Below are 25,833 nucleotides of genomic sequence, written 5' to 3'. Positions count from 1 at the left end.
GAGCATGAATCGTGAGATGAAAAGTTCAAATTCAGGCCAGGGTCAACGTGGTTCATCATTAACCATCACGATCATCGCCATCATGAACATCAACATCCTTCTAAAGTACTAGCATTGAGCACTATCTTGTGTACTTTCACAGTGGTTGTGCTATTGCAATGTGTCGCTTTTAGCACAGAGACCTACAATAGAGATTTACACGCAAATGAAGATGGGGGCAACTTAGGCGTTTTTAATCTTTCCAACTGAAGTTAAAAGCATCTGATCATCATCGCTGTCCGTCGGAAACAGGGGGTGGGGGGGCTGTAACTGTTATTTAAATGATCCAAATGTGAATTCAACTTTAGTATGAAGTGTGGGACTTGTCCCATTGTAAACGCGACAAATTTATTCAAAGGGTTGTCCAAACCTTTGAGACAAACCAGGATTAAAATTAATATTTTAAACATGAAAACGTAATTGGCTTCAACAGCTACCCGTCGGCTACAATACAGTACTTCCCATAACAAATGCATGTCGCAAAGCTTTACATAATCCATGTGCAGGAATGATATTGGTAACTTTAATTATGATCATCATGATTACTGCGAATGGAGGCGAGAGATCTGAACCATGATAGACGTTAGGAAGCTGGCAAAGCAGAACTGAAGGAGCCAGGATGACAGAAGATGATCTGTACACAAGGAGATGAAACAAGACTGGCTCCTGTATACATGCGGGCATGGGGACTTAGTTGGTGTTATGTTGGTCTCCGATGAAAACCAAACTTAATGTATGTACTAAAGTCGAGCTTTACATACCCTATCGTCAATCCAATCCAGCATCCACACCGCATTGATCACGGGAGTCGTTTGACAAGACTTCATCACGCCCAAAGGAGTCGCTGCCAAGTGTGCAGATGTTGCAATTGCACGGGGGGGGGGGGTCTATAGGCTGGAGGCACAAGCACCCGACTACAAAGAAAAAATTATGGACATTGGTACAAGGAGTGCCCATTTTCATTCTTTGCACCAGGATCCATGGGAGCCATGTCGTCCCACTGACCACGCTGGTCAGTGTGTTGGCAAAGAGTTTCTCCACGGCCAGGAGCGGTTCAGATATCACCCGTGGTCAAGAATCAAACTCGGTACAGCTAGGGTCGTATCGCACCGTGCGCTAACCCCTGCGCCACCGCCCAAGGTCAAAAAAACCGGTGGGAGTTGATGAAAAGAGGACTTTGAGCAGACTGATGACGGGAAGATCGGAAGATATACAGTAATATGCCCAGATCACTGATTGGTAAGAGTTGAAAATGATGATGACTATGCCTGCTGCTGATGATCTAACCTATATAATTCATTTTTTGTCTGTCTGTCTATCTGTCTGTCCGTCCGTCTGCGTACGCTCCCTTGCGGGGGATGTAGCTCTCGAACCGTGGGGTTCGCCGAGATTAAATTTTGCAGGTGGGCACGCCCCCGGCCCCGCGGTAAACTTAGGCATTTCCGATTTTTCGTCTCTAAACTTTAAATCGGACCGATTATCGATTTAGTGCGATTTCTCTTTATTTATTTACTTAAAGCGTTATTTATTTATTTAATATCGCCGACCGGCGCGGACCACGGCGGTTGCCCCTGGCAACGGGTAGCAACAACTTCGCTGCGGGGTGGACGCCATTTTTAATTCCTGTAAAAAATATGCGCACGCATTAACACGCGACTCTGAGGTAAATTCATCAAAGTTTCACGTCCTCTTCACTCCCCCCCCACCCCAATGTGTGCAATTACTATTATAGGGTCGGTAGATAATAAAACTATAGCGATTAGACAGTATTATTGTAGCGCGGAGGGGGGGGGGGTTAACGGCCCCAGTACCCAGCCTCAGCCGAATGGGCAATCTAGGCGAGGCCGGAGGCTCTCCACGGTACTAGGCCTCGACACGCAAGTCTGTCAGGCGTCGACTTTGTGGTATAAACTCGATATACCCAGCGTTGACCGGGGGAAAAATACATTTAAAATCTTCTGAAAACTTTAAAACATAACATCCCAATGAAAATACAACTGTGTAATTAAAACTCTAAACCCGACCGCGCCAAGAATCGATTCTCTGAATTGCTAAAAGGAATCGAAGGTTGTAGATTCATTTAGAATCGCCTTATTTCCGTTTAATATTAGTTGGTTATAGAGTTGATATAAACTGCTACGAATGGGAAATATCTGCGTTGACCGGGGCTAAAATATAATTAAAAACTCCTGAAAACTTTAAAACATAACATAGAAAATAAAACTCTGTAATTAAAAATGGAAACCTCCTATGCGCCAGGAATCGATTCTTTGAATCGCGCAAAGTAATCATCGAAGGTTGTAGATTCCTTTAGGATCGCCCTTAACATGTGGTGAGGGGGAGAGTGGTGAGGGTGAGGTTGAGTGGTGAGGGTGAGGTTGAGTGGTGAGGGTGAGGTTGAGTGGTGAGGGTGAGGTTGAGTGGTGAGGGTGAGGTTGAGTGGTGAGGGTGAGGTTGAGTGGTGAGGGTGAGGTTGAGTGGTGAGGGTGAGGTTGAGTGGTGAAGGTGAGGTTGAGTGGTGAGGGTGAGGTTGAGTGGTGAGGGTGAGGTTGAGTGGTGAGGTTGAGTGGTGAGGGTGAGGTTGAGTGGTGAGGGTGAGGTTGAGTGGTGAGGGTGAGGTTGAGTGGTGAGGGTGAGGTTGAGTGGTGAGGGTGAGGTTGAGTGGTGAGGGTGAGGTTGAGTGGTGAGGGTGAGGTTGAGTGGTGAGGGTGAGTGGTGATTGGTGAGGGTGAGTGTTGAGCGTGAGTGGTGAGGGTGAGTGGTGATTGTTGAGGGTGTGATTGGTGAGGATGAGTGGTGAGTAGTGAGGGTGAGTGGTGAGGGTGAGTGGCGGTTGTGAGTGGTGATTAGTGAGGGGTGAGTGGTGAGGGTGAGCGTGAATGGTTAGGGTGAGTGGTGAGGGTGAGCAGTGAGGGTGAGTGGTGATTGGTGAGGGTGTGATTGGTGAGGATGAGTGGTGAGTGGTCAGGGTGAGTGGTGAGGGTGAGTGGTGAGCGGTGAGGGTGAGTGTTGAGGGTGAGTGGTTAGGGTGAGTAGTGAGGGTGAGTGGTGAGCGTGAGTGGTGAGTGGTGAGCGTGACTGGTGAGGGAGAGTGGTGAGGGAGAGTGGTGAGGGAGAGTGGTGAGGGAGAGTGGTGAGGGAGAGTAGTGAGTGGTGAGGGTGAGTGGTAAGTGGTGAGGGTGAGTGGTGATTGGTGAGGGAGAGTGGTGAGGGAGAGTGGTGAGGGAGAGTGGTGAGGGAGAGTGGTGAGGGAGAGTGGTGAGGGAGAGTGGTGAGGGTGAGTAGTGAGTGGTGAGGGTGAGTGGTAAGTGGTGAGGGTGAGTGGTGATTGGTGAGGGTGAGTGGTGAGGGTGAGTGGGGAGGGTGAGTGGCGGTTGTTAGTGGTGATTAGTGAGGGGTGAGTGGTGAGGGTGAGCGTGAGTGGTGAGGTTGAGTGGTGAGCAGTGAGGGTGAATGGTGATTGGTGAGGGTGTGATTGGTGAGGATGAGTGGTGAGGGTGAGTAGTGAGGGTGAGTGGTTGTTGTGAGGGTGAGTGGTTGTTGTGAGGGTGCGTGGTGAGGGTGAGTGGTAAGAGTGAGTGGTGAGGGTGAGTGACGGTTGTGAGAGGTGATCAGTGAGTGGTGAGGGTGAGTGGTGAGGGTTAGTGGTGAGGGTGAGTGGTGGTTGTGAGTGGTGATTAGTGAGGGGTGAGTGGTGAGGGTGAGCGTGAGTGGTGAGGGTGAGTGGTGAGGGTGAGCGGTGAGGGTGAGCAGTGAGGGTGAGTGGTGATTGGTGAGGATGTGATTGGTGAGGATGAATGGTGAGTGGTCAGGGTGAGTGGTGAGCGGTGAGGGTGAGTGTTGAGGGTGAATGGTGAGCGGTGAGGGTGAGTGTTGAGGGTGAGTGGTGAGTAGTGAGGGTGAGTGGTGAGCGTGACTGGTGAGTGGTGAGGGTGAGTGGTGAGGGAGAGTGGTGAGGGAAAGTGGTGAGGGTGAATGGTGAGGGTGAGTGGTGAGGGTGAATGGTGAGGGTGAGTGGTGAGGGTGAGTGGTGATTGGTGAGGGTGAGTGGTGAGGGTGAGTGGGGAGGGTGAGTGGCAGTTGTGAGTGGTGATTAGTGAGAGGTGAGTGGTGAGGGTGAGCGTGAGTGGTGAGGGTGAGGTTGAGTGGTGAGCGGTGAGGGTGAGCAGTGAGGGTGAGTGGTGATTGGTGAGGGTGCGATTGGTGAGGATGAGTAGTGAGGGTGAGTGGTTGTTGTGAGGGTGAGTGGTGAGGGTGAGTGATGAGGGTGAGTGGTAAGAGTGAGTGGTGAGGGTGAGTGACGGTTGTGAGAGGTGATTAGTGAGTGGTGAGGGTGAGTGGTGAGGGTTAGTGGTGAGCATGTGTGGTGAGGGTGAGTGTTGAGCGTGAGTGGTGAGGGTGAGTGGTGATTGTTGAGGGTGTGATTGGTGAGGATGAGTGGTGAGTGGTCAGGGTGAGTGGTGAGGGTGAGTGGTGAGGGTGAGAGGTGAGGGTGAGTGTTGAGGGTGAGTGGTGAGTAGTGAGGGTGAGTGGTGAGCGTGACTGGTGAGTGGTGAGGGAGAGTGGTGAGGGTGAATGGTGAGGGTGAGTGGTGAGTGGTGAGGGTGAGTGGCAAGTGGTGAGGGTGAGTGGTGATTGGTGAGGGTGTGATTGGTGAGGATTAGTGGTGAGTGGTGAGGGTGAGTAGTGAGGGTGAGTGCTGAGCGGTGAGGGTGAGTGGTTGTTGTGAGGGTGAGTGGTGAGTGGTGAGAGTGAGTGGTGAGGGTGAGTTGTGAGGGTGAGTGGTGATTGTTGAGGGTGTGATTGGTGAGGATGAGTGGTGAGTAGTGAGGGTGAGTGGTGACGGTGAGTGGTGAGGGTGAGTGTTGAGGGTGAGTGGTGAGGGTGAGTGGCGGTTATGAGTGATTAGTGAGGGGTGAGTGGTGAGGGTGAGCGTGAGTGGTGAGGGTGAGCAGTGCGGGTGAGTGGTGATTGGTGAAGATGAGTGGTGAGTGGTCAGGGTGAGTGGTGAGGGTGAGTGGTTGTTGTGAGGGTGAGTGGTGAGGATGAGTGGTGAGGGTGAGTGGCGGTTGTGAGTGGTGATGGGTGAGTGGTGAGCGGTGAGGGGTGAGCGGTGAGGGTGAGTGGTGAGGGTGAGTGGTGAGGGTGAGTGCTGAGTGGTGAGGGTGAGTGGTGAGAGAGTGGTTAGTTTTGAGGGTGAGTGGTGAGGTTGAGTGGTGAGGGTTAGTGGAGAGTGGTGAGTGGTGATTGGTCAGTGGTGATTAGTGAGGATGAATGGTGAGTAGTGAGGGTGAAGTTGAGTGGTGAGGGTGAGTGGTGGTTGTGACGGTGAGTGGTGAGGGTGAGTGGTGAGGGTGAGTGGTGAGGCTGAATGGTGAGGGTGAATGGTGAGAGTGAGTGGTGAGTGGTGAGGGAGAGTGGTGAGTGAGAGTGGTGAGGGTTAGTGGTGAGGGTTAGTGGTGAGAGTGAGTGGTGAGAGTGAGTGGTGATTGGTGAGTGGTGAGGGTGAGTGGTGAGGGTGAGTGGTGAGGGTGAGTGGTGAGGGAGATTGGTGAGGGAGGTTGGTGAGTGGTGAGTTGTGAGGGTGAATGGTGAATAGTGAGTGGGAGTGGTGAGTGGTGAGGATGAGTGGTAAGGGTGAGTTGTGAGTGGTGAATGGTGAGGGTGAATGATGAGTACAGTCAATATGCACTGCTGTTATCATACCAGGTACCACCACCACAATATGTACTCCTCTCATCATAGCAGATACCACCACAGCAGTATGCACTGCTGTAATCATAGCAGGTTCCACCACAATATGCACTGCTGTCATCATAACAGGTACCAACACAGCAGTATGCACTGCTGTAGTGATAGCAGGTACGACCTCAGTCGGTATACACTGCTGTAGCGATAGTAGATACTGCTATCGAGTTGGTAGATACCGCTATAGTAAATACTAAAACAGTCAGTATATACCGCTACAGTCAGTCAATACTGCTACAGTCAGTATATACTACTATACAGTCAGTACATACTACCACGGTGAGTAGCTACTAGAGTCAGTAGATACTATTATAGAGTGAGTAGATACTGCTATAGATTTTGTAGTTACTACTATAGTCAGTGGATACAACTATAGAGTCAGCAGATACTATACAGTTAGTCGTTACGAGTATATAGTCGGTAGATACTACTGTAGGCCCAGTAAATACTACTATGGTCAGTAGTTATTACAGTCACTAAATACTACTACACAGTCAGTAGCAACTACTGGCTCAGTAGATACTACGGTACAGTCAGTAGATACTACTACAGAGTCAATAGATACCACTTCCTCTGTTGTATGTAAGGTGTTGTTAGTATATATACCTACGAGGGGTAAAGATATTTTTTGAGGGGGGGGGGGAGACCGCAATTTTCGGAAACCTTTTGACATCAACTATTTACCCCACACTTTCTACAACTTTTTGGACTTGTGAAAGCCTCTTATATATTTGTTGGTGGAGAAATGTACAAACAGCCCACCGGGCTTTGACAATACCTTAGTATCTGTGTATATATATGTAAGGTTTTTAAGAAACATATTTTTCACCCGGGCAAAGCCGGGTACTTCCGCTAGTAGTTTATAAATTCCGTTAATTATGATGGGTATGAGCATATTTGATAAATTTTGCTGCTGCTATTACTACACATTATTAAGGCAAGATGAAGGAGCAATACAAATATAATTTAAAGCAGATACCGATTAGGGTGATGAGTATGATACTGCTGCTGACGATCAAGTTGCTGCAAACGATATTTATTAAACTGCCACTAATTCGTGATGAGAATAACGTTTTTGTTCATGGATTGTTACTGTCATTACTGAAAATGGTGCTACTACATTGATGATGAAGAAGCTGATGACAATGCAACTGCTGCTGATGAATTTGATGCAATCGATATCGATGACCATGACGATTAAACTAAGCTCATGATGATAACTGGCTTTCTTATCAATTGTTCCCGTCAAACTTTCAGATGTTGCTGCGAAAATACCGCTGCTCCTGATGCCTCTTAAATTAGCGAAATTCGAAAAGTATTCGCCACATTCACTCAATTGAGATTATGCATCGCAATCAAACTCATTTCCCGGTTTATATTCAAGTCTTGCGTATGGCAATATGCCCATATGCTAATTGCCCCAGGTCACTCTTGCAAATGACTCATCCTGGTCTCTTGAATTCGCACCTGGTTAAACTAAAAAATATTAATACTTGCAACTTCAAGAACAACACCGCCACACCACCTGGAACTCACTCTCGCACACACACCCTACATATACCTTCAAAATCCGACTCGTCGTCGTCATCATCATCATCACCGTCCTCATCACGGTCCACCGAGCCCCTTGGCACGAAGTTGACCAGCGACGCCAGAAGCCCTCCGCCACCTCCTCGGCCATCAGCAGGCGGGGACGAAGACCCGGGGGACGATGCGGATGACTCGCGGGAGCCAGGCGGAGAACCCGGGGCCACCAGAGGAGGGGAGACCAGGTCATCCACTTGCTGCTGCTGCTTCTGATGCAGTCTCCCATCTCGGCCCTGCGGTCCCAGCCGCGCCGCCTTGAGCTGGACAAAATAGTCCGCGGCGAAGGAGACGATGTCCGCCGGTCTCTTGCGGAGGACTTCCACAGTGAAGGTCTGGAGCAGCTCCGTGAGTCCGTCCGGTATCTGTATATTCATCACCTATGGGAGTTCGGTGCAGCCCGCTGCCCTGCTGATGTTGCTGCTGATGTTGTTGCTGTTGTTGCTGATACTGCCGCTGTTATTGCTGCCGTCGTATGTATTGTCAATAATTGTGATTGTCAATAATGTGTGATGGGTAGACAAATGGTCGTTGTTGCTGTATTGTATTGAGAGGCCGGCTATGGTCTCTTAGAAGTTCATCACCGACACACGCACAGAGCAGTGCGGCAATGGTAGTGAGGGTAATTATTGCAGATGCGTTGAAAGTCAAGAGTTCGGGTTATCTCTCAAGCCTGTTAACCTACACGATGTTGTATTATGTGAATAACTGTAAATAATTCTAAACGTATTGCAACTCAAGATACTTACTACACGTGTGCTACTGCTTACACGACTGTCTGTCGGTGTTATTATTGTGAACGCATTGATAGTTATTACAATTATTGCAAACACCGGTTATATATTACGTCAAACATGAATTATGTAATCTATATATGCACCACCTATAATCAGTGCTGCTGCTTTACAGAGCCTGCCAATGATACTATCGTTATGGTTAATATACTAGCTATATTAAAAATAATGCTAATAATTATAATCGCCTTACAATTTAGACGCGCACCCTCTACGAGAGTTATTATTATAACCTTGTTACCGCACCGCTGACAATACGACACAGCGCTCGCAATGCTACAGCGTTGTGAGCGCGACGCTTAGCATTATTTCGCTGCCGGTAACGCCGTAAGGTTATCTGCAATCGTTAATTGTGATTTAATTTAAGCGCTCGTCTTGGTTTGTTGTGAGCGACCCCCGCCGCCGCAGACGCCGCTCGAGTGAAGCCGTCGGAGCCGTCCCCGCGCTCCCAGACTACCCCGAGGGGGTGAGGAGGGGCCGTCACGGGGCCCTGAGAGGAGACGTCACTCCATACCGTGAGCACTTAGCCGGCCATCTTACATGGGGAGTCGATGCCTCTCTCCCCCAACCCCTCCTGTTCGTTGTGACGGCCATCTTACGTGAGGAGTCGATGTGTCTCTCTCTCTCTCTCCCCCCTTGTTATGACGGCCAACTTACGTGGGGAGTCGGTGTCTCAAATACCCCTCTCGTTCTGTGACGGCCATCTTACGTGGGAATGTCAATGTGTCGCTTTCCCCCCACCTCTCCTGTTCGTTATGTGACGGCCATCTTATGTGAGTAGTCGATGTCTCTCCACCCCCCACCCGTTAGTAATAAGTTATGGCCATCTTACGTGGGGAGACGTGTGTCTTTCCACCCACCCTTCCTGTTCGTTATGTTGTAACGGCCATCTTACGTGAGGAGTCAATGTCTCTGTCTCCTCCATCTTCCCCATTTCGTTATGATGGCCATCTTACATGAGAGAAAGTCAAGCAAACTCGGATTACATTGTAGCGGGCATCTTGCGTGAGGAACGTTCGTGTTTTTTTAAAAGTTTTCCTTTGCATTTTAACGGCCATCTTACGTGAGGAAATTGTCTATTTTTTACCGCAAAGACCATCTTGCGTGAGTGTAACGTTCACATTCGCTTAAATATTACTTTAAGAAAATGTCCCATTAATTAAAATTTTAACGCAGGCTTCAATGGGTTGTTGTTGTTTGGTTGGTGCGTTATGTGAATGTTACCGATTTTTTTCCCCCTGAGTAAGATAGCCGCACGAGCCACAGACTTGCAAGCAATATTCCGCAGCCCCAACACTACGAGATGAAATATTTTGCATATCCCACGACATATACACATGTAACAACTTTGACGACGATGTAATAAGAGCCACTTTATTGGGGCGCAGCAGCAATTCGGGACCCTTAGCTTCGACCTTGTCTGTAGCTTGTAACTTCCTTCAAACGTCCCCGCTCCTCGTACTCTCGCTCCCCTCGAGCCCCCTTTCTGGAACCTTCAATCACTGTTGTTTCCCCCTCGCCAATCCCTGACCCCCCCCCCCCTAACAGGATCCCAACCGTCGCCTCTGGGATCCTCTCTGTTCCCCGCCTTAATATCGTTCAAATCTTTTTCCTCCAAACCCTTTAACAGTCTGCCTTCCCGGCCAATCGCCGTGGAGGCCTCTCTCTACCAATCGGAGACCTTGGGGCTTTTTTTTGGCTTGGGGTGAGTGGTTGCTTATTTAGGTCATTACACATAACATTGTTAATTGAAAACCAACAACTGCTCTGGAGTGGAAGAGCAGGCCTAACACGAGCTCTCTTGCTCGTTCTAGTGGCATGAGCAAGCAGGGCTGCACCTATTTACACACCTGATGGACACCGAATAACGATAACACTTATTAACACATTTTATAATGATAACATAACACACTTAAGGTTATCCCCATGATAATGATTTGTTTTGATATATGCCCAGCTATATGCATAGGCTCCTCAAAGCGATTTGCATTTTATCTCATCTCAACACATTTCAGAATCTGAATATGGGGCCGTCCATAAATGACGTCACGCGATTTTGGACGATTTTTGACCCCCCCCCCCTAGTCACACGGCGTCACAAAAAGTCAGACCCCCCCCCCCTCAAATATGACGTCACAAAGCTCTGCCCTCCCCCAAAACCATATTTCCATTTTGGAAATAAAACAATGCTTTAAATCGCTTTAAACTATTGTCATTGTAGTGCGTATTTAATGTGGCGCTGCACTCTGATGTTGTAGGAGTGTTATAACAATTAGTGTTGTTATAACAATTCTTTGTTTATTTAAAGTTGCACATTTTAATGTGATGTCACATTTCTCAAACCCCCCCCCCCCGTCACAAAAATATGACCCCCCTCCTAGGTGCGTGACGTCATTTATGGACGGCCCCTATTTATGTATCCTGGTGGAACCTGATGAGTTATAAAGCTCGTTTTCACAGATGTCTAGTAGGGGCAGGTCACAACGAACAAACATTACAAAACACGATAGGAGTGCAAAGTATAGAAAGGTAAACAAATAACTTTAAAATATATATAAATAAAACGAAATTATTTTCTTCGTATCTTACCAGGTGAAGCCCATTGAGCTATTCGTTTTTTCAGAAGCGACCCAGCCACAAATGATCGCTCAACGAAGTGGCTAATCACGTGGACATTTATAGCAGCAAAATAATAAAAATAATTTTAACACATATTCTTTGGGTCTTTCCGTAAAGTCACGTTACCGAAAGACCCAAAGAATATGAATTCCTGCAGTCACGAAAGCTGTGAATCAAGATTTAATTTAAACGCATGTTTCTAAATGTTGAAAGGAAAACCAGAGGACCTGGAGAAAAATTGCACGCGACCAAGGTGACATTTACCTGGCCTGCAAGCAGGCATTAGTTTGCCAGTCTTCAATGATTGTGTGAGGCCCGACGTCCACCCCACCGCCCTCACTAGGCAGGTGGGGCGCGACGTCCGCCCATTCCGCTCCCTCCACCGCGTCGGTCGGCTCCCGCTGGGCCCCCGCCGACCGAGTGATGGGGCCCCTCGCGCTAGCACCCTCTCAGAGGGACATCCTCGTGCTACTGGCTTGAGAGCCACACGGAGTTATACCACACACCCTTGCAACCCGCAGCTATCGCTAGCAAAGGGGGCCGTGAACATGCTTGCACCTGCGAGGGATTACCTCTTGACGCGCACGCCGCGGCCCCGCGTTCACTCTCGCCGCGCGTTCCCCCACGCAGTCGCTCCACACAGAAATTACAGACACCATACCGATGCTCTGTGCTAACTTTTATTCTCGGCGCAAACCCCGCAATACCTGGGGGGAATATTTCGCGGGAAGAGCCTAGCCTACTGCTGCCCAAGTCCCCAGATACTCAAACGCCCGACCACGTACCCCGTAGCTGTACTCACAGCGTCGCACGGATGCTGTGAGAGTCGGAGGGAAGAGGGCGAAAAAAACCTCGCCTATCACTGCCTCGTAGCAGCACTCGCTGGCATCACACGGATGCTGCGAGCGGCTCCAGAAGGCAGGATGGCAGCGGGGGGGGGGGGGGGGTGTTGGCGGGCAGGACGGCAGGGGTGGGTGTTGGCGACCAAGATGTTGAAGAAGATCTTTTGAATGGCCTCAGGCTCCCCTTTTATCCCCCTCACTTCAAAAGCCCGGGGTCGCGTTGTACTGCGCGGCCAATCGTGCACCTACCTGTAATTACAGCTGGTTTATTTATTACTCACCCTTGTTAATTCGGAATGACGCCCGACTGGCACCCCCATCTCTTTTCAGTATGGGGGTCGGGGGTGGTCGTGGCGCTGCCATCCCCTGATCTCATGGTCTGCCCTTCTCGCTTAATATTCCACCCCAACCCCTCCCGATGTCGTGAATGAATCATTGCGGCTGGCCCGGTGAACCTGTTTGCGCCCATACAATATTAAGCCAACTCAGGGGCACCGCAATGTGACCTGTCCTGCGAGGGCCGGCCAATCTCCTGGCACCGGGAAACCGTGGGACTATCCTCCTAGGGACCCTTCGGATTAAACCCCGTTGTGCCAGGCAATCCCCCGCCAGGACACTACGTGTGTGTGCTGCATGTGTGTGCTCAGTGTGGGGGCCAGGGGGGGTCGCGGCGCTTGCAGAGTTGCTTCGAGGCTGTGGCACTACAATTGCTTCTGTGTAATTCCAGTTGAGTAATAATAGTACAGTAATATGGTATAAGCAAACAGATTTTAACAACGATTTGTCTGAGGAAATGAGGGATATGAGACGAGATGGGAGTGCTTGAGAAAGAGATTCAATACACACAACTCTAAAACCATGAGTTGGCAACACAAACAAGAAGATACATTTTTTTATTCTGTAAAAATATATATATTTCAAGAAAAACAATGCAATATGCATATGAGACAGTGGTCCTTAATAAATCATGTCACGAAGCAGTCCTGAAAGAGCCGCATGCTGCTCTGAAGCCGCAGGTTTCCGATTCCTACCCATGGTAAACTGTACTCCCATGGTCAACTGGACTCCCATTGTAAACTGGACTTCCATGGTAAACTGGACTTCCAAGGTAAATTGGACTTCCAAGGTAAAATGGACTTCCAAGGTAAACTGGACTTCTGAGATAAACTGGACTGCCGTGGTAAACTGGAATTCCATGGTGAACTGGACTTCCATGGTAAACTGGACTCCCATGGTCGGTTTGGCAACCAAAAAAACAAAGAGCTATTTTTTTCAAATTTGGTAAAAAAAAATAAACTTTCAATACTTTAAGAGCCACACATGGCTCCGGAGCCGCAGGTTGCCGACCCCTGCTCTAAAACCATTAGAAAAATAACGAGTGAAACGTGAGAGATCTCCAACACACCACTTAGTAAAGAAAGATACTCGTGTTTTTCTACGTTCCTTCTCGCCCTCCTCGTTCTCAATCTTTACTGTCTCTCTCTCTGTTCCTCCTTGTGCTGAATCCACGCAGTCGCTATCTCTCTTCTCGCCTCCATTCACTGGAACAAACTTCCCCTCATTAACCAGTCACCTTTGCTCACTAGTTTCCGCTCCTCACTCAAAACTCACTTATTTTCTATAGCTCACCCCACGACCCCGTAATCCACCTCATAGCCACCACCTTTACTGTCCCCTCTTCATATTTTCATTACATGGCTTTCACTCATTAACCCCATCCATTCATTCCATGTATAATCATTTAACGTCATAAATTTCGCTTTCGCCAAATTGACACATCACAGATTGGCCCCAATTGCTTCCTCTCATCTATTTTATTTACCTCATCGCCACCATTACATCCATACGTACAGTTCCTAATTCTCTGTAAAGCGCCTTGGTTAAGGCGAATAATAAACGATGTGAAGACTATATCTCATTGCAAGTAATTGGATCGTGAAGACACGTGAAACACTGTGCGTTATAAATTGCATTATTGTTCTTCTTGGTTCTTTCGGTAAAGTCACGTAGAAGGGAAGTAATAAAATAATAAAAATAAAACATAATAAAACAATTCTCACGACGTTTCGGCTACAACGAAAGCAGCCGTCTTCAGGTGAAGAATGAGACACTGCCAAGCTACGAGCTTATATATAAGCTGAGTTGGAGGTGGAAGAAGAAGAGAGCCTTAACAAAAGGATGTGCATATCAAGAGGAATTTAGCATATTCATGGTCAATGCGTAGGAGGGGTTTCAAAGTCATATTATGCCCATGCATTATGCAGGATCAGCAGCACCAAAGGGAGGGGGGGGGTAGCATTAACAAAGGGAGGGCATGTTAATAGTATGTAGAAGCAATGAAACATGTGAATGGGAAAACGGTGGCAGGAGATCCGCAGCGGAGCAAATAATGCATTCCCTGTGGAGAACACAAGATACACAGTTAATGCCAGTGAGTGGACTGCGGTCTGAAAGTCACCATGAACGTGAACAACAATCAGTTAAGATCCGAAGTGGTTTATTACGTCCTTCCAATGATTGCTGAGCCAGAATCCATCTTCTCGGTTGAAATTGTCTCTGTGTTTGTATATGTGGATCGCCTCATGAACGAATCTCTCATGGTAGCCAGATGGCTTGCAGAGAACCTCTGTCTGCCACGGCTGAGGTGTTTGTCCTACCTCAGCCGTGGCAGATCACTGTTACAATTCAGTGGGTTCACATGACATTGATTTCTCCAAGACAGAGGTTCTCTGCAAGCCATCTGGCTACCATGAGAGATTCGTTCATGAGGCGATCCACATATACAAACACAGAGACAATTTCAACCGAGAAGATGGATTCTGGCTCAGCAATCATTGGAAGGACGTAATAAACCACTTCGGATCTTAACTGATTGTTGTTCACGTTTATGGTGACTTTCAGACCGCAGTCCACTCACTGGCATTAACTGTGTATCTTGTGTTCTCCACAGGGAATGCATTATTTGCTACGCTGCGGATCTCCTGCCACCGTTTTCCCATTCACATGTTTCATTGCTTCTACATACTATTAACATGCCCTCCCTTTGTTAATGCTACCCCCCCCTCCCTTTGGTGCTGCTGATCCTGCATAATGCATGGGCATAATATGACTTTGAAACCCCTCCTACGCATTTACCATGAATATGCTAAATTCCTCTTGATATGCACATCCTTTTGTTAAGGCTCTCTTCTTCTTCCACCTCCAACTCAGCTTATATATAAGCTCGTAGCTTGGCAGTGTCTCATTCTTCACCTGAAGACGGCTGCTTGCGTTGTAGCCGAAACGTCGTGAGAATTGTTTTATTATGTTTTATTTGTATTATTTTATTACTTCCCTTCTACGTGACTTTACCGAAAGAACCAAGAAGATGAATCCCTGCAGTCACGAAAGCTTTAAATCGAAATGCATTATTGTTGTAATAATAACACAAACGCTAACCCCTTTGAGGGAAAAGATAGCGCTACAGTTTTACAATGATGTGAGACAGAATCCTGATATTAGTTGAGCGTTTGTTATACACAGTTACCGTGACATGGGCCATAGGTCGCTCGATCACTGCTTGTTGCAAAGGTCCACGGTTTGAATACGACAGTCCGCCCTGGTTAATGCTGCTGGTATATTAACTATGAATATGAGTGACGTCTGCTTCACATTGGACGTTAAATATCCCATGTTCAGACGAGCGATTTCACCGGGGCTTAATTTATTTTTCTATATTTTCTGGAACACTGGCTCAGAGGAAGGATTGCATTGGCATATGGCACTACCACGAGAGTGCAAGGTGTGCCCATCCATAGAACCCTATACTATCTTACCTTATATTCCTATAATCATATATATAGCTTTCTATAAAGGAGGATAAAACAAAGCGAGATGGATGTGGTGTGCCAACATCACTGCTGGTCCTGTTCCGCCTGACATTAAGCATCGCCTATGACTGAACCTCCGATTCACACGGTTGGGTGCATACGGTGCCATAGAAGTTTAACATAATACGTACATACGACTGCTAAAGGAGGCCTTTATCTAGCAGTGGATTATTATGTATGCAGCATTTCATTTCATGTTTCAATATAAAAACGGAGAGCATCAAACTAAAGTTTTCACAGTGAGAAAATTTTAATTACGAACATTGTGTGTGTGGTTGCGAGTGTCGCATTTGCTTCCTGAAGGAGATGTTTTGCTCAAGGATATAATGGAGGCAGCTAATGAATGCGTGCATCAAATGACAGTGGCATTCCAATTACAGCACAGCACCCATGCCTCCTCTGTCTCAATGTGTCTCTGTGTTCACCGCACTCCCCCACTCCCCCGTTGTGTGTAATTAACCCAAGGGCAGACGAGAAAATTCCAGTTCATCGCAGAAACACCTTCGAAAAAGCCCTGGCAGGAAGAAGCAAGCAGCAGGTGGGAAAGGCTTGACTGAACAAGGAGATGATTAACATGTTGCCCCCAAGGGACCAATTAAACCAAGAATGCTCATCATGACCCCCCACCACCTGCCCCCCATCCTCCCAGCAGTGCAGATCCAAACATGTCAACGTGAGAGTTGCAGCTATACATGATCCGTGTGCCACTTTTGTAAGAGCTGGGCTATCCGGTTAACAAAATCCATCGGCAGACAATATGCCTCCTTCACATATTCGTCCCTCGACACAAAAAAAAACAAAAAATGCAAAGTATGAATTTACACATTCCATCGGACGCCACGGCCTTCTGTGAGTGAATAATCTCGGCCAGCATTGGTTCAGCACAAGCAAAACTCTGGATCGTTTTCAACATTCGGTGTCTCATCAGCAGTCAGACTTGCTTGAACAATATTGGTGAACTTTTATTACCAGGTAAAGCCCACTTGAGCCATTAGCCCTTCGTGTCATCCACAAAACCTTGCTGCCTGCGCTGTGCTGGATATTACAGGCGTGCATAGTCACCACTACCGGCCAAAAAAACACGAATGCTCCCTAAACAGCACTTGCGTCTCCAGTCTTTACGGCTATAGGGGGAACTTTGTCTTTAATTTGTGTATACGTGTATGTGCTGGGCACCTGCTAGCCACCTCAGCCAGTTAGCACACAACACCTGGGGCCTGTCCCCTGACCTCTTGCCAACGAGCCTTCGTTTGCCTCTTCACGTGACGACTTCAAAGTAAATATATCCCTGGCACAAGAGTCGTAGTGACATCACCACCACTTAGTGGCTAATGGCAGTGGTTGTGTGTATGGCCGGTGTGTGTGTGTGTGCGAACACTGTTGCTTTATTTATTCATAATGTGGCTTTCCAATCCAGCAATTCAAAATAAACATGATTTCGCAGCGTACTTCTCTGGGACGATAAATATTTACGCATTACACTCTCAAATATATTATTTTGGGAAATATTTACACACAAACCAGCTGTGTTCTTTGAGTCCATCTGGCAGAGTGTGTTGGTTACGAACTCCAGCACGTGTATATGTATATATGTACGGCTATTTGCTAATCCACTGCTGGATGGAGACCTCCCGGTGCCGTGTCTGTCATGGGCAGAGGTCGGCAACCAAAATAAAAAGAAGTGCCATTTTTTTGGTATAATTCGGTAAAAACTATACAGTATTTCAAAAGCCGCAACGCATGCGAATATGAGACGGTGGTCCTGAATGAATAACGTCACGAAGCAGTCCGTAAATAGCAACCCCTGGTCACGGGGGTTGTTTGGCCATACTTTACCACGCTTGTCAGTACGGGTTGTTCAATAATAAGTGTAATATCACTCGCTACTGATGTCGACCGTCGTCAGGAATCGAACTTTGGGTAGCTGGGTTCAAAGCCAGTGTGCGAAACCATTACTCTACTCACTTAAAACTAGGACCCATGTCTTTTAACAGAGGGGACACTTGCCTTATAAACACCTGGCAGTTCACCAGCATTGGTTAATGCGTGCCTGACTGCTGAGCAGACGTTGGCTTCTCAAAAACCGGTCAAGAATTGTTGCTTGTGCCAAACTAATGCTGATTAAATTACGCACTCCCAGAAAGGTCGTGCGGCTGATGGGATGTGTAAATATACATTTAATTTTTAAATGTGGAGGCACAGATATTTGAAAGCGCTATCTCGTTTCTTTATTTTATTATAAACTCTAGTATGGATCGTACTATTGTAGCTATTTTAAAGTTACGCTCTCTGTGGCCTTGCAGTTTGCGTGGCCAACACGCCCCTTAGTGGCCAGCCCATACAACTCCACACGCGTGCTCGTCACAACGATCGTGCCCAAAGCAAGGGAGATGTTAACGTTGCCATGATGTTCTTTTGAGAGCTTCTGGAGATGCGCAGCTAATGTCATCAGAGATGATTTACGGGGAATGAGTAAGAGGGGAGCAATTGTTCACCAGATGTTCGGCTGGTTTTGAGTTGCCATTGGCGCATCCAAATGGGGGTGATTGGAACAACAGGCCGCCCTTGAGACCCCAAAATGTGGTATTTAATTTACACTGGAGAAAATATATTCAACGTAGAGTGTTATTAAAAAACATGATATTTCTGGATTGAATAGATTTAGTATGTTGGAAACAAATGATTTGGTGGTAATAATAAAGAATCACCTACCGACCTCTCTGGGCCCTCTATGTGCTATGAAGAAGGGCGATTGCCCTGAATGTCACGAATGGCATACTTTTCCTTTTGAGGCCATACGGTGCTTTTGACGAATGTGTTGAGTTTGCACATGAGCAGTAGTTCTGTTAAATCTGCTTCCATGGGCCATTCTCAAATGCAAAAGGTTGCACTGCCCTGCAAGGGTCCCGAATGGACAATTTGTTGGCTGCAGCCTGGTCACACACAACATCCCCACGATAGTGAATCTGTCCATTTGGATGAATTCCAGCTGTGGGATTTAAAACGTCAGGTTGATTGGCATGCAATGAGTGCTGTTTGCAGTGTTTATATTAAAAAAAGTGAGCGTCTAGTGTGGATAAAGACACTCAAGTTATTGTTTCAGCTGGAGTTATTCTCAAGCACAGGGTGATACACTGCGAACTGCGACCATGTCAAGTAGAAACGTCTTCATCTCATTGCATGGTACGAGTAAGCAGTGATGCCACGCAGTGATGTCACACAGTGATGCCACGCAGTGATGTCACACAGTGATGCCACGCAGTGATGTCACACAGTGATGTCACACACAGTGATGTCACACAATGATGTCTCACACACAGTGATGTCACACACAGTGATGCCAAATAGTGATGTCACACACAGTGATGCCACGCAGTGATGTGACACACACAGTGATGTTACACAGTGACGGCACAGTGATGCCACACAGTGAAGTCGCACAGAGATGACACACAGATTCCAATCAGTGATGTCACGGTATGCTATGCGCTCTGTGGCTCAAGCAAGCACTGTTAGCGAGCACCCTATGAAGAGCAGGACAGTACACGAGGGGGTGGGTGGCTAGCACCACGCCCGAACGCCTTTGTCTCACTCGTGTCGATGTTCACACACCGCACGAGGTACACCAAGGGGATGCCCAGGACCGGTTCAGATATTCATCACTGATCTTGGCCATGAGCAGGTGTTGAACTCAGGTCGCCCGGTTCGGAGTACAGTGCGCAAACCACTGCGCCACCGCTCCGCATATTTTTCACAACACTGCACCGCATGTCAGGGACACGAGACAATTTAAACTCATTGAATCTCAAATGCGATACGATGCATGAATTGTAAGCTTCATGGTCAACATTAAGAATGGTTCCGCAGAAGTCAGTGAGTTGTGCTATGAACTCCGATGGCGAGATATTCACTGCCTCGCCATGTATGCAGGACGTCGTGGGTTCGATCCCGATCCTGATGTCTATTTGGAGTTTGCACGTGCGCGGTTCGCCCACTAGGGGTGTTGAGTCGCCACTCCACCAAGCAACTGGAGATGATAAATTATTTTTTATAATAAAAATACTTTTCTATAAATTGTTTTGTTGTGTTTAAGAATACATTATTATTTCAACGTGAATTGCATTATAAAGATAACATTTTAAGTTCATATCAGAAACCGCTGCAACACCACATTCTGATTTGTGCCTCGGGGAGGTCTCGGGGCGGCAGTGAAGGCGTTCGAGTGGAGAGATTTCCCTTCATTCATTTTGATTAGCTTCGCATTTTAGCCACGCCGTTTGAGACCCATTCAGGGCAGTGAAAAAGGCGCCCATGGCTGTAATGAGACGATGTCACAACGCGAGGTTGCACGGTGCAAATAGAGCAGGTCACGGCCTACACGCTCTAGGCTTTTGGCAGTGTCAAAGGAGGTGTGTAGTGTGGACTTGAGGGTCGTGGGGACAGCATTTTAGTGCTTTGTTTGGTTTCGTATTGTTTATAAATGCCTACCGTTGGTAGATAAGACAGTTATATAACTATTCTTTGGTTATTTCGGTAAAGTCACGTAGATAGAAAAATTATAATAAAAAATTAAGTGAATAAAAAATAAAAAAACCCACGAATGTAGACAGTAGCCTGGTTCTTAATCGGAGTGCACTGGCAATCTATAATGTAGACTGTAGCCTGGTTATTAAGTTTCGTGAGTGTACTGGCAGTATATAATGTAGACTGTAGCAATGGTTATTAAGTTGGGTGAGTGTTATATCACTTTCACGGGAAGGGCAATAACATGACGAGGTTTTTTTCTTAATTAGAACACCATCTTTTCAGAGGTCACTCACAACAACCCCCCCTAGTGGAAATGGCATGAGCCGCCACTGAGTTTGCACGTTCTGCCCGTGGACTCGTGGATTTTTCTCCGGGTCCTCCGGGTTTTCCTCCACATTTATAATCAACGTGCGTTTAGAGTATTTGCTATACATTTCCACGTGATACGCTACTTCGTTGAGCTATCATGTGTGTTTGCCAGGTCGCTTCTGAAAAAGAGATACACAGCTCAGTAGGGCCTTACCTGGTAAAGTAAAATAGTTTAGCTTTAGTTTGTGAGCTTGGTTCCCAGAAATCGCTACCATTGGTGGCAAGTAAACATTTGAACTGGTCCTGCGTCCACACACCCTGCAGTGTTGTTCTGCGCTAGAAACGTCGATATCGTTTTTCCGTGCCACTGCCCGCCGTGTTTCATGTGCGCGGGTTTTATTTCTTTTTTTAGATGCAAGGAGCGAGTTTGCAAACGGGCGGTTTGTTCAGTATCCTTTATTTCACTCAGGTGCAAGCCAATTGGGAACAAGCGTTTCCATTTCGGTGGAGACCTGGACCACAAAGCGATACAGGAAACGTGTAAATAAACAGTCACAGCCCCTTCTAACGTCACAAACATGACATCGATATGAACATTAAAACCGCTGTACAGCTCTGCGATGTTGTTTATCGGGTTGTGCCACGCATGGTTCCACGCCACGTCCGATGTTTTGTTGCCACGTGCTCGGAGCTTCTTGAAGAATCGAACTGAACTATTCCTGAATAAGCTCCCTGCACGGCAGAGCTGAAACGTCGGGCGTCGACGCCGAACAACACGGGTGGCACGACCCCGAAAACGCGTCAGGGCGCTGTTATACAGTGAGCGTTAACACGACGATTAACGACAAATAATGGAGTATCAACTAAACAATACTGGAACGCAGTATAGATTTGTTATTTGAATATAACTCAACCTACGATAAGCTGCCTTGTAGTTGTGCAATAGGGTACAGTTGAGCATTTAACAGTCATAGTGCGCATGCACACGAATCTAATTTGAAAATCGAAATCTGGCAGGTAAGGAATTGCTATTTATCATAAGAGATACATAATTAGCTGCTGTTTATCCTGTGGGTGTAATACCAATTTCATCTGCACCCTCCACCACCCGACAGCGCCAATGAAATCAGTCGGGTTACGGATGCTACAGATGAGAATTGGCATTATACAGTGAGGAAAAAAAGTATTTGATCCCCTGCTAATTTTGTACGTTTGCCCACTGACAAAGAAATGATCAGTCTATAATTTTAATGGTAGGTTTATTTGAACAGTGAGAGACAGAACAACAACAAAAAAATCCAGAAAAACGCATGTCAAAAATGTTATAAATTGATTTGCATTTTAATGAGGGAAATAAGTATTTGACCCCTCTGCAAAACATGACTTAGTACTTGGTGGCAAAAACCTTGTTGGCAATCACAGAGGTCAGACGTTGCTTGTAGTTGGCCATCAGGTTTGCACACATCTCAGAAGGGATTTTGTCCCACTCCTCTGCAGATCTTCTCCACGTCATTAAGGTTTCGAGGCTGACGTTTGGCAACTCAAACCTTCAGCTCCCTCCACAGATTTTCTATGGGATTAAGGTCTGGAGACTGGCTAGGCCACTCCAGGACCTTAATGTGCTTCTTCTTGAGCCACTGTTTTGTTGCCTTGGCCGTGTATTTTGGATCATTGTCATGCTGGAATACCCATCCACGACCCATTTTCAATGCCCTGGCTGAGGCAAGGAGGTTCTCACTCAAGATTTGACGGTACATGGCCCCATCCATCGTCCCTTTGATGCGGTGAAGTTGTCCTGTCCCCTTAGCAGAAAAACACCCCCAAAGCATAATGTTTCCACCTCCATGTTTGACAGTTGACAGTGGGGATGGTGTTTTTTGCGGTCATAGGCAGCATTCCTCCTCCTCCAAACACGGCGAGTTGAGTTGATGCCAAAGAGCTCCATTTTGGTCTCATCTGACCACAATACTTTCACCCAGTTGTCCTCTGAATAATTCAGATGTTCATTGGCAAACTTCAGACGGGTATGTATATGTGCTTTCTTGAGCAGGGGGACCTTGTGGGCGCTGCAGGATTTCAGTCCTTCACGGCGTAGTGTTACCAACTGTTTTCTTGGTGACAATGGTCCCAGCTGCCTTGAGATCATTGACAAGATCCTCCCGTGTAGTTCTGGGCTGATTCCTAACCGTTCTCATGATCATTGCAACTCCACGTGGTGAGATCTTGCATGGAGCCCCAGGCCGAGGGAGATTGACAGTTCTTTTGTGTTTCTTCCATTTGGGAATAATCGCACCAACTGTTGTCACCTTCTCACCAAGCTGCTTGGCGATGGTCTTGTAGCCCATTCCAGCCTTGTGTAGATCTACAATCTTGTCCCTGACATCCTTGGAGAGCTCTTTGGTCTTGGCCATGGTGGAGAGTTTGGAATCTGATTGATTGATTGCTTCTGTGAACAGGTGTCTTTATACAGGTAACAAGCTGAGATTAGGAGCACTCCCTTTAAGAGTGTGCTCCTAATCTCAGCTCGTTACCTGTATAAAAGACACCTGGGAGCCAGAAATCTTTCTGATTGAGAGGGGGTCAAATACTTATTTCCCTCATTAAAATGCAAAACAATTTATAACATTTTTGACATGCGTTTTTCTGGATGTTTTTGTTATTCTGTCTTTCACTGTTCAAATAAACCTACCATTAAAATTACAGACTGATCATTTCTTTGTCAGTGGGCAAACGTACAAAATTAGCAGGGGATCAAATACTTTTTTCCCTCACTGTAACCACACGACGATCGAAGCCAACAGCAGCTAGTTGTGAGTCAGAACATTGGTTGCGAAAGCCTTCGTATAAACTTAACCGGAAGAGAGGTGCAATGTTACGTCGCGTGTGAGACGCAGCTCTGCGGTGGTAAAAAAAAGTTTCTAATTTAGTGCGGTTACACTTGGGGCGTAATAACACGTACTTTGTAAGTTACATTCAGTCACGTCAATAATTCAATGACACGCCAGTCAATTCTTGATTACCTGGGGGGGGGGGCATTGGACGGGTGGTCTGGATAAAACTAAAACACAGATAATGCAACGTTTGTGTTAAATTCGGTGAATGAACGTATTGGCAGTACACCGGTGCGGGGTATGAAAAAAAAAGCTAATTTTTCACAATACTCATTTTTCTTTCCCCGTGATTCGCAACCCCGGTCACAAAATCTTGCGGGTCGTTCGTCAAAATCAGTTGTCGTGATGTCGAAACAGTCAGAAGATGAATGTTTATACGAGCAGCTGAGCACGACGCTTCACAGCCTGTTGACGTATAGCATCACCCAGCCTGATGACGATTGGCTGCTCCGTGTTCCAAGCGCAGATTTGACTCCTCGTGTCCTAGATTGGTCGGGCGGTTACTCGATTCAACAAACCCAAATCAACGGTCAATGTTAACCTTTTTTTAGCAAGTGTCAGTAGACCGAATAAACCTTCAAATCGCATAAAACTTGACGACAGAAGTCTATTAAAGACTGATAACAGATTTGCTGATTCAATGTAGATTTTAGACTGTTTTATGAGGATCGATGTGTTGTGCTGCACCGGTGTAACGCCAATATGTCCGTATATTTAGTTTTCACCAACACATGGGCATGAAGATGGTGAGTGTGCCTCCTCGTTCTCTCACCGTTTGAAGCAATGGGCTTTGTGACCGCTAATGCGTCTGCAGTTACGTGGGCGACGTGTCACTGGGCCCGTGACTCGTGGGGGAGGGGGGGGGGTGATACAGCGCGAGCGAGTGAGCACGGGCAAAGATATTTCACGGAACAATTTTCACAAGCAATCACGGTTATAGCCCACAAACTCAGATGATTCCCCCCACCCTGACAATCGAGAGCTGACCTGATGTTGATGCTGGTATGACGTCGTCGGCGTTGCGTATCGATGCAACATTGTTGCGCGTAACATGCCGGTAGATTCTGCTTTTGTTTATTTGCCCGTGGCCTCCGGTTAACGGCTCGGTCGGTACACGGGGACGAGGGGGGGCTAAAATCTACTCCGAGCGCTGTTGGAGTGTGAGAGTGGTCGGATGGCTCGACGGTCAGAGGCAATGAACCCATCGCCACCTTGCGGTCTGAATCGATGTTTAAAATCGGGAGCTTGAAGCTCTGAACAGTGTTCCCATTCCACACTAATCTTGAGCAATTGCTTGTGTGAGGGTTTATCCCCTTCTGCCAAATTAAATAAATAAAACAACGAGGTGCGAGTACTTTGGTTAAACTTGGTTTTCATAGGTAAGTGGTCAATGGCACGCTCCGGCTCTGATACATTTGAAATCCATATCTGAAGGGCCATTGCCCGAAACGTTGAACAAAGCCCTTCAGATGAATCTACACAGCACGGTGTGTGGAAGTGCAGTCCTTGCAGTGTGAACAGGAGATCGCTTGAAGGGATCTCAGAAGTAGTTCTGTATTGTTACCTTCCATGTGTCGTGTGCTCCATCACGGGGTGGTTTTGCACTAAATCCCTGCTGCGCGAGATTGCCAAACGGACCCCCTTCATCTCATGACAGGATGGCGACGTCACAATTGTAATCAAGTTGGGGGGGAAAAAAGCACAACAATAAAACAATAAACAGATAAATATAAACCCTGCATTCATAATCCTTCAAACAGTTTGGACAAGATGGATGCGTCGCTTCAGCAAGTCAGATAAAAAAAAAAGATGTAAACTACAATCGCCGCTCAGAATGTCGGTCCATTTTAGCTCCGGTTAGATGCTTGCAATCGCAATCACTACGCAATTGGTTTAATCCCGTCTTTTAATCCACTTTGAGCTCAGCACAGGGTGGCCCCTCTTAAACGGAACACGCGGATAAAGCCGCAGTGCGCCGTGTGCGGTTCTTATCGCCGCAGAGCCACGTATTTAATCCTTGGGCCGTGGTGACGTAAACATTTGCATGCTGTTCAATATTTTAGCGGCGTAATATACGTACGCACGTCTGTTGACCTACCACACCATTCATGGCCAATCGTGCTCATCGCAACGCGGAGTGCCGATGTGCGCCAAGGGGTGCCCTGTGGCATTTGTGATATTAGGACATCCGCTCAACATAATTCAAACTGATTCATAATTGGGTTTTGTTTTTAATTGGGTTGGGTTGTGTAAAAAAATGTGTCATAAACCGTCCTCCACCCGACACAGCCAATTTATAAAAAGTGTCACGTGAATCAAACGTGGACAAATTTATTACCGCTGCAGTACCACTGGTGTTGTTATTGTTGTTGGAGAGCGATGTCACAACATTTAAATAAAAGTAACTGAAGATTACATCCAACATCCTCAGGTTATTAACAGGAGCTCAGATCTCGAGATCTCCTCAGATCTCGAGAGTAATAATCATTACACGCCAACTAACTTCAGCGAAGTGACTGAGCATCGTTAACAAAACTACCACATTCCTAGTTTGGCCAGGATAATCCAGGGTTCATAAATGCTGGGTGTCCCAAAGCATTTGCGGAAATCG

At 46.9% G+C, this 25,833-nt stretch overlaps 1 protein-coding gene and 1 long non-coding RNA gene across 2 annotated transcripts in view; one reads left to right on the top strand and one right to left on the bottom strand.

Moving 5' to 3' along the window:
• Positions 1–7,858, bottom strand: part of LOC144732921 (cAMP-dependent protein kinase type II-alpha regulatory subunit-like) — a 99,606-nt gene extending 91,748 nt beyond the window's left edge. Inside the window, exon 1 of the mRNA XM_078614588.1 lies at positions 7,349–7,858. Within this exon, the coding sequence (XP_078470714.1) occupies positions 7,349–7,748 (400 nt within the window). The 5' untranslated portion in view covers positions 7,749–7,858. The remainder of the gene's footprint in view (positions 1–7,348) is intronic.
• Positions 7,859–8,585: 727 nt separating this feature from the next.
• LOC144732922 (uncharacterized) lies at positions 8,586–18,212 on the top strand. The gene is made up of 2 exons (XR_013588264.1): positions 8,586–8,680; positions 15,966–18,212. It is a non-coding gene; the product is annotated as an uncharacterized LOC144732922 (long non-coding RNA).
• The last annotated feature ends 7,621 nt before the right edge of the window (positions 18,213–25,833 follow it).

The sequence above is a fragment of the Lampetra planeri genome, chromosome 44 (genome assembly GCF_965212315.1).
Source record: "Lampetra planeri chromosome 44, kcLamPlan1.2.h2, whole genome shotgun sequence".
Lineage (NCBI taxonomy): Eukaryota > Metazoa > Chordata > Hyperoartia > Petromyzontiformes > Petromyzontidae > Lampetra > Lampetra planeri.
This window is presented reverse-complemented; position numbering and strand designations above follow the sequence as displayed.